The following is a 13,939-nucleotide window of genomic DNA, read 5'->3' as shown; positions in this document are numbered from 1 at the left end:
TTTTTGTTCCTCTCAGCATTGCCCATGTTCTTTCTTTCAGTTGACATACCTCAGGGCTGTACATGGGCACCCATACCCATGTGCACGTGCAGTGGGGCCGTGGCCCCCCCTAGCTTTTCGGGTGCTGTATACTATATATGGTTATCCAAATTATACAAAATATAATGTGCAAAATCTTCACGTCTGCCCCCCCCCCTGAAAATTTTTATATGGGCGCCCATGGAGCTGTATACACTCATACTATTCACTATACCTACGCCTGTTGTATTTTTGTTGTGTTCAGTATTTTAAAAAGTTTTCTTCTTTTCTTTATAATATATCTTCACCTTTTCTCGAAACTAAGGGTATTCGTCGATGGGTTTTTTATATGTTAATGTATATTAAAAAGTTTATTATTCTTTTCAGTCAGATGTAGGTATGGTAATCAATGTTTTCTTATAGACGATAGCAATTTTTTTCTTGGACGTTGCGCATGTCAGAAATTTAATTTTGTAAAATTTTATAATCTTATAAATGTTTAATATAACCTTTTTGTGATTTTTATAATCCGATCTTTAATTTTAATTTAATTATGAGTAATATTTAATTCCTTAAATAACTTTAATTTGCAGATAGAACTTGAATTAACCCATTCTTATCAAGAAAAAGATATATACGCATATTGACCCCGAACTTTCTTGCACAAAACAACTGTAAAAAACAGCATCGTATATAAACGGGACACTTCAATACTTTGTATTTTAATAGTGAAGATAAATCTAATACATGCATCATATACGATAACATAATGGTAAGCCAAAACTAACATAACTAGACATTATTAAAATCGGACAATTTTAGATCCAGAAGAAACTTTTGACTTTTTTAACAATATTTTGTATGTATGTATAGCGTTAACAGGCCTTCTGGATGAATAAATTCCCTCGTTTTCTGTTTTTAGCTGTCAACTCACCGACGTCTTCCATCACTGCATCTCTCCATTTTTTTTTTGTCTTTTACTCTTTTTTTTTCCCAGGTGCTCTCCAACCAATATTCTTGACTTGTCTGCCCTTAGCATACATTTGGTAAACTTATTCGCTCATTTGTCTTCTGCATTCCCCGTCTACTACTTTTCCGCCAAATATTCTGCGAAATATCTATCTCTCCCAGGCTTCCAATCTATTCTATATGGTTTTATTCATAGTCCATGTCTCTGCACCATATAGCGTTATGAATGGGTCTAATTATCGTTTTGTATATTCTTATTTTATTCTGTTTATTTTCTCTGTAACTCAAAAATTTTTGTCACATGACATGAACCAATGACCAGAGAGTAGAAGCTTCAAATTAAGAGTTTTATGGAAACTTTCTTCAATGAGAAAAATAAGAATCATCAGCATCATTCTACTCTTGCTTTGTCCTGCACAGTTATCACCACAATTCTTCAAATTTTTCTTGGATGGTTTTCAACATGGTGTCACCACATTACCCGGGTTCTAGTTTTTCTCTCATGACAGAAACATGATACAACTTCTTAAACAAATGGCAAGCTGTGTAGAGCAAACCATATTCTTCTTGGAGTGGTAAACCATATTCTTCTTGGAGTGATTTTTCATGTCTTGCACCCATCCGTGATATTCTATGTCTTCCTATGTTTCTTCTTCTTTATATGTTTACCTGCATAATAAGTTGTCGGAGGTATTTCAAATTTCTTGTTTTTATTGTGTTTAAAATTTCCATTTCTTTATTAGTCATTTTTAGAATCTTTTTGTTTATGACATGCTCTGTTCTTAACCTATTATTATACCAAGATACGTAAGCTCCTAAGTATAATAAGGATGTCTCAAAATTTATAAAAGAAGTTAATAGAAAACACTGTTGTTTTTCTCTAGAATCATAAAGAGAAACTTAGATTTGGAAGTATTGACGATTTACAAAGCCATTAAGCTGGACGACCAGTGTCTTTAGCGTCAGCAATTGATCCAGTCTTCCTGAATTTTTCAATTACACTCTTCAAAGTTCAAAGTCAACCGAAGGTGACTTTCATTATTTTTAAAATATTGTTCCACAATGAAAACTCCTTTTTCTCTCGGGTAACTATTTTTACTTTACTAACCTTATATTGCCAGCTATAGTATTTTTACTACAAAAGCAAGATTACGTAGGTCAAAATTTTTGACGTATGAGCACTGTCAAAACATTAGAATGTGACTTTTCATCATGGCCACGTCTATGCCATTACTTGTCAGAGATATTTTTCTTTGTTTTTGCTTACTATAAAAATAATATATATAATTATTAATATTTATAGTATATATAATTATAAGTAGGTATTCTAATTAATGATGTCAATGGGTTTTCATTACTTGCCGAAATATATTAATTAGCAACAATATTATCATAGTGTAGGTCGTAGGTATAATCATTAAAATAGATTATTTCACAGCTCACAGCATAATTGACCGCAACCAGCAACACAGAATTTTCATTTGCGTTTGAATGTATGAGTAGTGTACGAATGTCTAAAATATTTAACTAAAATTATTATTTTTTGGAATATTAAACTTAAATAATTGTTTTAGAAAATGTATATTATTGATAATAATAAATGTTTTTGGTTATTTAATTGATATAATTCTAAAATTCTCAATGTAATCGCGATTAGGTTTTTTTTATTAAAATACCATGTGGACGCTTATACAAGATCGTGCAGTTCCGTGTTGGTGTCGTATTTTAGCTTTGTTACACAAATTTCAATTCTAGAGTTGATGTTATGGAATATCATTATTTTCGTTAACATTAACAAATATTTTGGCATATGATTAATATATTTTGGCAATTGATGAAATCCGATTGATATCATTAATTAGAATAAAGAATTATAGATATTATTGTTATAGTAAACAAAAACAAAGTAAAATATCTGACAAGTAATGATGAAAAGTCACATTCTAATGTTTTGACAGTGCTTTTACGTCAGAAATTTTGACCTACGTAATCTTGCTTTTGTAGTAAAAATACTATACTACTATTGTTTTGTTGTTATACCTTATGCACAAATGGCGGCAAATTTAAATCTTTGGTGAACTTTCTTTGGCAGAATTAATTTTTTTGATTAACTGTCGTAAAAGTTAAATGAATCAATAAATAATATACGTATTAGTAATAATTTTTTTCAATACGCGTTTTTAATGGGTGTTAAATACGATTAAATTTAAATAATACCTGATTGCAAGCATTATGCAATAATTATAAATATTTTTGTGATAAGGTAATAACCGTTAGATGATAATAACCTTTGCTTATATACTGATATTAGTATATTTTAAATATTTACAATTTAAAGTACTTTACAGCAGATAATTTCCCAAGGTTGAATTGCTTATATTACTAGTACTATTTATATTTTAGTGGATAAAATTAATCGTCGTACTTGTATTTTTATCCTCTTATTTTTATATTAGTTATTCGTTATAATATACTGATGTTGAACACTCATGGCTATTTCGAGTAGATTGATTATTGCTCTAGAAACTCTAGTTAAGTTAATAAACCATTTTCGTAGCTTATTAAGCCACGATAGTCTTCTATTTCCTGGACCTCTTGTTCCATGAACCTTACATTGATGTATGGTCCGTATCGTTGTTCATTACACATTTATACGGCCAAAGTATTCCAGTTTGCGACGTTTTATGGTTATGACGAACTCTTTAGCCAATATTTGCAAACCTTTGCTATTATCAATTGTAGCTGATAGCAGTTATTCGCTCATAGTTTCTTAGTGTAGAGATTTCGATGTTTTATCTTGGTCAATTTGAGAGAATTCTTGTATCTTCTTCCTAATCATGATACAATATACCCTATTTGGTCCCTTAAACCGGCCACGATACTGCTGTGTCGTTCGACAAAATCGTCGATGATATCAATTCTGAAGTAGGTACTTCAGCATAGAAACCAGCTTCTCTGTGGTAAAATTGTAACGATTTTGTTGGATGCACACACGATCCAAATTTTTGTCAATTAGTCTCCTTCTTCTTCTTCTTCTTCCTTCTTGTATGTAAGCTTTAAGCCTGTTTCTTCTTCCATATTAGCCTCCTAAATTGTTTAAGTTATCGCAGTATTTTTTCTTGGTCTGCCAATATTTCTTCGTACATTTGGTGACTTATCTCGTGCTATTCGTACTATCCTATCCTCTGCCATTCTACTAATGTGTTCGTTCCACTCTTGTTTCCGTTTTGTCACCCATCCATTTATGTCTGCTACATTGCATGATCTTATGTTTTCACTACTCTCCATATCCAACAGACTTTTCTCTGATATTCGTCGGAGTATTCTCATCTCTGTTGTTTCTAGTAGTCGTCTCGTTTTAGATGTGTCAGGTCTTGTCTCCATCGTGTATGTCAATATAGGTCTAATCGCTGCTTTATAGATTCTTGCTTTTGTGTCTTGCCTCAGGTGTTTGTTCTTCCAGATTGTGTCATTAAGAGACCCCGCCGCTTTACTTGCTTTTACGTTTTGTTGTCGTACTTCCTCTTCAACGTCTCCCTAATTGGTTATATATATTCCCAGATATCTAAACCTTGCTTCCTGCTTTATTATTTTCCCATCAATTTCGATTTTACATCGTAGTTGGTATTTAGATGTTGTCATACATTTCGTTTTTTCTGCTGATATTATCATATTGTATTTCTTGGCTGTTGTATTGAAGATGTGTGTTAATCTTTGGATATCGGCTTCTGTCTCGGCGATTATTACGGCGTCGTCTGCATAACACAATATTTGGATTTCTTTATTCCCCATTCTGTAACCATGACCTTTATGTACTGCTTCTATTATTTCGTCCATTATTATATTAAAGAGCAGTGGGCTTAATGAGTCACCTTGTCTGACGCCGCTTTGTACTGGTATAAACTGCGTTCGTTTCCATTTATCTTTGTCTGTTGAAAATAGATGTTTTCGATGGTTTGTATAATATTGATTGGTATGTTTCTTCTATACAGCAAATGTAAGACGTCTTCGACTTGGATGCGATCGATAACCTTTGTCAGGTCTATAAAACATAGATATGCTGGTTTATTGTACTCAATGGCCTATTCTGTGATTTGTCTCAGTACAAATACGGCGTCTACGCAGGATCTTCCGGATCTGAATCCTTGTTGTTCATCTGATAAAGTTGTTAGTTTATTGAATTCGGCAGAATTGAACGACGCCGCAGTATCATGAGTGGCCGGCTTTACGATTTTACCCCTAGGCGACTTTCAGATATATAATGTTTATGAAGGAATCTTGTATATTTTGTTGATTATTAGGTACCATTGAAGACACTGGTGCAAGAAGGGGATAAGTACCAAATTCTGCAAAATACAGATAGGTGCTTATTTAGGTTGAAAAGTAACTGTTCTTGCCTGGCGCAAGTATACGATATGTACAGGTAATAGATACTGAAATTATAAGAGAAAACAACTTACCCCCTGGTATGGCCTGGTGCAAGAACAGTATAAGAAATGTGTAACTTATCCCGTTCTTGCACCAAATTTTGAATTAATTTTTATATGTGTGTTATTCTGTCCCACTATTGCACCAGTGGCTTGCCGCGATTGGGTAAGGTACCGGTATCTGCACGAGCCACGAACGCGATCTAAGTCACGTACTCACCGAGAAACTTTTGGAGAGTTAAACGTAGTGCTAGTGCGAGAGGTACGGTTTAGTAAAATATCGAGGATTTTTTTTGTTATTACTAGATCATACGATATTATTATAAGTTCAAATAGTGAGGATGAACCATTTCAAAGTCCAGGCAGCGAGTTTCTGCCTTCGAATGATTCTAGTGCATCTGAAAATAATTTATATGAAAAGAAGGAGACCGCTGATAAAGAGGCTACAAATAATAAACATGGACGAAAGAAAACAACAGATCCCAAGAGCTGGAAAAGAAATGTGGAGAAAATAAAAAAAGCTAGAGGTGAAGTTTATAAATCTACGACAACGAGAAAAGTGGTACCAGAAAGAAAATAAGGCGATGATTGTAAATATAGTAAGAAATGCATAGAAAAACTTTCAGAAACCGAAAATCAGGAAATAATGTAGGTAATAGGAAGTAGACTTTCTGTTAAAATTTACGTTGCTTTATTTTATATTCATTTTTATTAATAAGTACTCCACATTTAATAATAAAGTATTCCTTCTGAAAATGGGTTTTAATGTAACTTATCCCCTTTTTGCACCTGCTGTAAACTACAGTACAAAAAAGTCTTAAACTTATCCTATGATTGCACCAAATTTTTTTTCCTTAATAGCATTGTTGTTTGGCTGTAGAATGGCGGCAAAATCATATATACCTGTTGTACTAGTTCGGCCCTACTTCATGAACAACATAAATTTTAAATTAAAAAATAAAGCTTTTTTTGCTTCTCCTGTAAAATTTACATATTGTTACTTATCCCCTTTTTGTATCAGGGTCTTTTCTTAGACAAACTCAACCCATTTTCTCCTCTTTCTTTGCGCTCGACAAGTATATGTAGGTATGTCCTCCAATCAAATCTTTGCCATTTGCACTTAACCTTGCTTCGCAAGTGATTGATCTTTTGGAAATTTTAGCCATCAAAATTTCGACTCCGTTCGAATGGATCTGGGTTTGTGTGGGACATTTACCATTACCTGCTTCTTTAGCGGGTACTTTTTTACCTTATTTCTCTTGACTAAAAACCTAGATTGTTTGACTATAGTATTTATAACTTGTTTCTTTTTTATTTTCTAATATCAATACTAAAGAGATTCAAGGTAGTGCAAATTATTAAAACTATAGTAAATTATAATTACTGGGTATTTGTTTACAGTTTTTGAAATATAGTTTAAATTAAAGATTTTCTAGTTTCAACTCGTTTACCCTTGACACGCTTAGTTTATCATAATAGTATTCAAGATTTATTGAAACTATTTTTAAATTTTCGTTGCAATTATTTATTATTATACTGGATAATAAATCAATAATACTTTCCTATATTTTACATCAAAAATTAATTACTATAATTTAAAAAACCTTCTTCTTCTTCTTCTTTCTCATGCTCCTTAAACTCCTTATGCCTCTCAGGGGCGTCGGAGTAAAAAAAAATCTTAAAATGTTTATTCTGTTATTTAAAGAAATCTATGTATCCGAAAACCCTAAATTATCCACTGCTGAACGTAGGCCTTCCGAAGTGTTCGTAACTCCTTTCTATCATATGTCCTTTTTATCCAGTTTCCAACAATTCCTTTTATTGCGTCGGTCCATCTTCTACATGGCCTGTCTCTACTTATGTACGTTTTCTTCTCTACCGCATATCCACATTTTATATGTAAAACAACATCTCTTAACGCCGTCTTATTCCTAATCACTTCGATCTGGTTCATTAATTTTTCTCTGCTTTACGCGTATACCTACACAAATGTCCAAAAATTTGGAATACGTACAAATAATATATCTACGCCTATGGTGGTTTCAAAACTGTTGTTGATATTCATTTTAGAGCGCTTTTACATGAAAATGATAAAAACTTTCAATCGTTTTTTATCATTTTGCCCATTTTGGTCACATTAAACTGATTAGCGTATTTACACATTATTTCAGTCTGTGTTTAAATTTGAATTGATCCGTTTAAAACGGCCTAGAAACGTGATATCTCACTTTGACAAATATAGGGTAATTGCTTTGTTACAACAGGGCTTAGGCAAAGTGATATCGCGAATATTGTTGATGTTACTCAGAGTGCTGTATCTAAAATTAAAAAAAAATCCAAGAGACAAATGACGTCAAGGATCGTCCCAGAAGTGGTAGAAGTCGATGTACAACAGCAGCACAAGATCGACAGATAACATTGATAGCTCGAAGAAATCGTCTGGAATCAACAAGTGGTATATCCAGAAAAATCTGTAGGCTGCAAGGACTGAATATTTCACGGCAAACAATAACACGCCGACTAAGTGCGGTAAATTTGTATCGTAGAATGCCCTTACATTTCCTAAACTAACCTACCAACACAAAATAGTACGGTTGCAATGGGCTAGAGAAATGGTGCAACATGGTCCTAACTGGAATAACATGATGTTCTCTGATTAGTCAAAAATTGGCTTGGTATCTGATTTGCGAAGAACACTGGTTTGGAGGGCCCCAGGACGACGTTTGAAGGTGGCAGTATTATGGTTTGGGGTGGTATTATGAGTGGTACACGGACGCCACTGCTGGTTCTAAAGAGAAGTGCCACTGGTGCTGTGTACATCGAGGAAGTTGTACGTCTATTCCGAGGGGCAGTAGGTGATGAATTTGTATTTATGCATGTTGTACGTCTATTCCGAGGGGCAGTAGGTGATGAATTTGTATTTATGCATGACAACGCACCTCCTCATCGAAAATCAGCAGTACAAAATTTTCTGGAAGAAGAAGGAATATCTACATTACAGTGGCCCTCAAATTCCCCCGATATGAACGTTATTGAACATGCTTGGGACATTCTCAAAACACGCATCAATAAGCGAAACAATCCCCCTATTACACTTCGCGAACTAAAAGATGCTGCTCGTGAAGAATGGGAGAGAATTCCGCAAGCCCAGCTCGACCAGTTAATCGGCAGCATGCCAAATCGCCTACAGCCATGCATACATGCCAATGGAGGAAATACTAATTATTAGTTTTATTGAAAATTATTTTTTTCTCTACTAATTTATTTTTAAATGTAAGTTGTATTTTCTAAGTTTTTCACTCCAAGAGAATAAATAATTCTTTTGCATATCGTTTATCTGGTTTTGAGATTTATTTAGTATTATTAAGAATTGCAACAAAATGGTGTTTAACTATTCAGAAAAGTTTATATATAAAAATCAATAAAAAGACGAAATATTCCAATATTCCAAACTTTTGGACATATGTGTATGTATGTTTCATATTATTCTTTTTGTGATAGTGCATATTTCAGCATCATATTAGGACAGGGAGTACATATTGATTAAAAACTTTCCTCTACAGACATATGGGAGTATCAGACTTTAATATGTAGAAGTAAGAAGACTTACTCTTCTTTGAATCTCATGTGTTCAATTGTCTTTTTTGATACCTATCTCATGCCTAATTGGATGGTGATATTTCCAACACCACATCATGCACCCCGGTCGTCTTTCATTCTTCGTTTAAATTTTTCAAAAATACACTAATTGCAAAAAGTATCGCATAATTTGTAAAACAGAAAAAAAGTTTAAAAATAATTTTAAGAATAACATTTCAAGTTGAAGCGTGTTTTTGCCAAAAAAAAACAGGAAACAAAGCGTTGTTAAAGCAGAATATTTTATTTTGAACATTTGTGTTCTAGATTTTGATCTGTGCAATATGTCTGCTTGAGTTTTCAATGAGAAGGTGAATTCTTACAAAAAATGGGTAATATAACGTCAGAACAAGCAGCCCAAATTGTAGGTTTAATTGGCGATGGCCGATCGCAGCAATATCTTGCTGAAGTTATGGGAATCCACCAGTCCAGCGTTTCAAGCTTAAGAAGGTATAGAGAAAGTGGAGGATACTCAAGAAGACCAGTTCCAGGACTTTCCAGGTGCACGAACCCAGCAGATGAACGTTATTTACATCTGCAGACTTTGCGTACACATCATGTTACAGCTAGACAACTGCGAAATGATCTTTCCATAGCCCGTGGTCCTTAATGTTCGATTCGTAAAGTGCCAATTCGGTTAGAAACAGATTAAGGGAATTTGGAATCAGAGTCAGAATGACTGCTACTGCTCCACTGTTAACGAGGGCACACCGTATGTCACGTTTAAGTTTTTCACCAGAACAGTCGATTGGGATATTACCGACTGGACTAATACTCTTTTTATTGATGAGTCAAAATTTGCACTTTTTGGATCCGATAGACACTTTGCACTGTCGGATCCACAAAGTGTACATTTTGACCCCTCACTAAAAAGAATTTTAGTCCAGTCGCTAATATCCCAATCGACATGTTCTGGTGAAAAAGTTAAACGTGGCATACGGTGTGCCTTCGTTAATAGTGGAGCAGTAGCAGACATTCCGACTCTGATTCCAAATTCCCTTAATCTGTTTCTAACCGAATTGGCACTTTACGAACCGAACATTACGGGCCACGAGCTATGAAAAGATCATTTCGCAGTTTTCTAGCTGTAACATGATGTGTACGCAAAGTCTGCAGATGTAAATAACGTTCATCTGCTGGGTTCGTGCACCTGACAAGTCCTGGAACTGTTCTTCTTGAGTATCCTCCACTTTCTCTATACCTTCTTAAAGTTAACCCGGGAGTAGTCGCGCTCACTTCTGTAACGTCGATAGTCGCGTGTGAGATTCTATCTCAAAATTCGAATTTAAAACAAATTTTTATTTTATACTATTTTCATCTACTTTTTATATTAAAAATATATATATATTTATAACAATTTTATTAAAAAAAGAATGTGTGTGTACTTTGTACGCACGTAAGAAGTTATACTTCTATTATATGATTATATGATTATAAACGAAATTAATATACTTTTTATTTATATTTTATTTAAATATTAAATTAATTTATACTTACTACTTCTCAAACATTTTTATTAAAACAGTGCCAAAAAACACATTAAAAATGCCACAAATGATTTCTGAACATTAATTGTCGGAAAAATTTTTAACTAAATACGTATTTTCTGAAAATAAAATTATATAATAAATATACTTACAATCATAAAATGTATAAAAAAGAATAAAAAAATAAAAGTTTCTATTGGGATTCGAACCAACTTACCACGCGGCTGGTATTTGCGTTGTATTGGGATTCACCCGCATTAAAACTTCGCCACAGAGACAGCTTGTCATTATGTGCGAAGATCGTCTAACTAAACAGATTAACCTTTTGACATTTTTAACTTATGTAAATAAAATTATTTTGATTTTGAATTGAAATGATTTAGAATTGAAAAAATACAACAAAACATAGAGTAAGAAGACAATATATTAGGTGAATATTGATAGAAATTTTGATGGTAATCAAATTATGTAAATAAAAGTATTACATACTACTTATGTATTTTGGTAGGTTCAAGGTAGGTATCGGAGCCCGTATAACGACTAATAAATTTCGCAATCACTTGCGTCGTGCAAAGTGGCTATGTTCAAATATCATAACAAAATTTGATCAACTATTTATAAAACACTTACCAGTGAAAGATTCTTTAGCTTAGAATAAGCGAGATCTGCGGCACTCATACTAGGCACAGTTTGATGAGCTTTCACATTGGCATGCAACAATCATCTCTTCTATGTAAATAAGTCCAAAAATATAATATGAAAACTATTTAAAAAGGCAGTATAACCATTAACTAACTTTTTGTTTGTTGTTTCTCTTCCTACAAATTTTAAAACGCAACAAGCATACATTATAACCAAACCATGCACAGTCCCACAGCTGTGCCACAGCTGCCATATTGGATAATTTTTGTCATGTCATTTGAACATCCAATCAGAACAAAGTTATAATGCGCATGCGCCCGGTCGCTAGGTTTTCCCATATAAAATTTCACCGTCATTACGCCCGTAAAGAAGTATAACTTCAAAAATCTGTGCTAACGGCCACCTGCCAATATCGGCCACCTGTCCTAACGGCCAGTTTAAAAATTTGCCAAACCAATTATATGTAGACTACAAAAACTGGCAATACCGTCCACCTTTCTATATCGGTCAATAGCTCTTTCATTTTTAGTGGCCGTTACTGACAAATTTTACTGTATGTATTACGAAAAAGGATGAAATGTGAGATTCTATCTAACGGCGCGACTACTCGCGGGTTAAAGCTAATTGGCTCTCCCCGAAGCCATGAATTCCACAAAAAGAAGAAGAAGAAAAAAATTCCTACGCATTACTACACCCTTCCTCGAGGCACTTACGAAATTTTTTCAAAATTGCAAAATTTTTCATCAAGTTATCGCGAAAAAGGATAAAAATTGAGATTCTATCTCACCGCGCGACTACTCGCGGGTTAAAGCGCTTGAAACGCTGCATTGGTGGATTCTCATAACTTCAACAAGATATTGCTGCGATCGGACATCGCCAATTAAACCTACAATTTGAGCTGCTTGTTCTGACGTTATATTACTCATTTTTTATAAGAACGCACCTCCTCATTGAAAACTCAAGCAGATATAGTGCGCGGATCAAATTCTAGAACACAAATATCTAAAATAAATATTCTGCTTTAACGTTTTGTTTCTTGTTTTTTTTTTTCAACAAAAACACGGTTCAACTTGAAATGTTATGGGTTTGTAGACACCTAAAGAAGACGATAGACAGGTAGGTATTACAACCTTCTGCCAAAAATTAAAAATTATTTTTAAAATTTTTTTCTGTTTCAAAAATTATGCGATACTTTTTGCTTTTAGTGTATTTATTAGTTTTCTCAGCATTTGAAAAAAATTAATACATTTAAAACACATTGAAAATTTTGACATGCGTCAAAATTTAGCCTTTTGCTCGGTTCCCCTTAATAGTATTATTTCTAAATTAATTAAAAATATTATTTCCTATTGGATTCTAGTTACCTTGTCACAACAAAATAAACAATTTTTTTATTAACTACTAATTTACTTTTCTCTTTTAGGTTAAAATTCTTCAGTTGAGCTTCGCAGTTTTCCTTATTTATTTAAATTTTGTACTGGCATGTAACGATTGCTCAACAAATTGCGAAACAGATTGTACGTCATCGAACTGCCAACAAGACTGTAGTTCAACGATCTGCCAACAAGATTGTAGATCAAGCTGCCAACAAAATTGCAGATCAACGAATTGCTGTCAGACTGCCTGCTCATCAAGAAATTGCGTGCGTAGATGTAATAATCCATGTCCATCACCAGTGACCAACCCACCACGCGTAATCATCAGTACACCTTCAGTTGAAATAGTCACTCCTGTATATATCAGGGACACCAACCGTAAAGAGGATAGTCATTCTAATAGTATAACGAACATTAACAACGAAACATTGGTTGCTAATTTTAACATAACGAATGAAGTTAATTTAGTAAATAATATTAGTATACCAATAACTGTTTCAAGTAATAACAAAGTAGAAGTAAATATCGTCCCCTCGAGTTCAAATTCAACCTCAACTTCAGATGATAAAATCATATACATTAACAATAGCACTTGTCCAGATACACCTAATCCAGATAAACCATGCCGAACTATTACTGTCACAGAACGTGTACCAGTACTCATCCCCATTCCTTCAAAACCAATATACATTCCAGTTCCATATCCAGTTGCCATACCAAGAGGTCCTCAACAGCCAGGCTGTTGTGGAACAATAACGCCATGTTATGATAATACCTGTAGACCTTTTCAACAAACTTGTGGGAGTTCTTGTACCTATCCTTATCAATTCCAGCCAACGAATCCATGTGGGGACATGGGTTGTTTCAAACGACCATATGCGCCTTCGTGGTCCTGTTCTGGCTCAAGCTATTGCAGTTCCATGACAGTTGATTGTAATTATTGTAATGATAACAATTTTTATATGAACTATAATAGTTTTCGACAATGTGGTAATTGTTATTACAAATAAGTAGGTGCAAATTGTAAAAATTCTAAGAGATTGTATTTTAAATAAATTAATAAGTATTGTTTGCTTGCTTAGTGTATTGAATCTTAACCAAACATACTTTCTTTCTCTTCTTTCTTTTACCCTACCAGGCTGTCGATTTGGGCTAACTATTTTAATTTTCGTTCTCCTCCATTGTTTTTAATTCCCTGCCATTGTTTTCAATTCCTCGGGTGATTGTTGTTTAACTTTTCCCGTCTCTACTACTTGCTGTATCCAGTTTTTTCTTGATCTGCCTCTTTTTCTTTTTATGACGTTCTTTGCTTCGTGGACTTTTCTTATAATTCAGTTGGGTTGCATCCTCATCAAATACCCATACCAGTTCATTTGTCTTTTTG

General features: G+C 33.7%; 1 protein-coding gene across 1 annotated transcript; it reads left to right on the top strand.

Annotated features, from left to right (window-relative positions):
• Positions 1-623: 623 nt before the first annotated feature.
• LOC114348284 (uncharacterized) lies at positions 624-13,632 on the top strand. The gene is made up of 2 exons (XM_028298884.2): positions 624-790; positions 12,603-13,632. The coding sequence occupies exons 1-2, from the start codon at positions 788-790 to the stop codon at positions 13,563-13,565; spliced, it is 966 nt and encodes a 321-aa protein (XP_028154685.2). The 5' UTR covers positions 624-787; the 3' UTR covers positions 13,566-13,632.
• The last annotated feature ends 307 nt before the right edge of the window (positions 13,633-13,939 follow it).

This window comes from Diabrotica virgifera, chromosome 7, assembly GCF_917563875.1.
Source record: "Diabrotica virgifera virgifera chromosome 7, PGI_DIABVI_V3a".
NCBI lineage: Eukaryota > Metazoa > Arthropoda > Insecta > Coleoptera > Chrysomelidae > Diabrotica > Diabrotica virgifera.
This window is presented reverse-complemented; position numbering and strand designations above follow the sequence as displayed.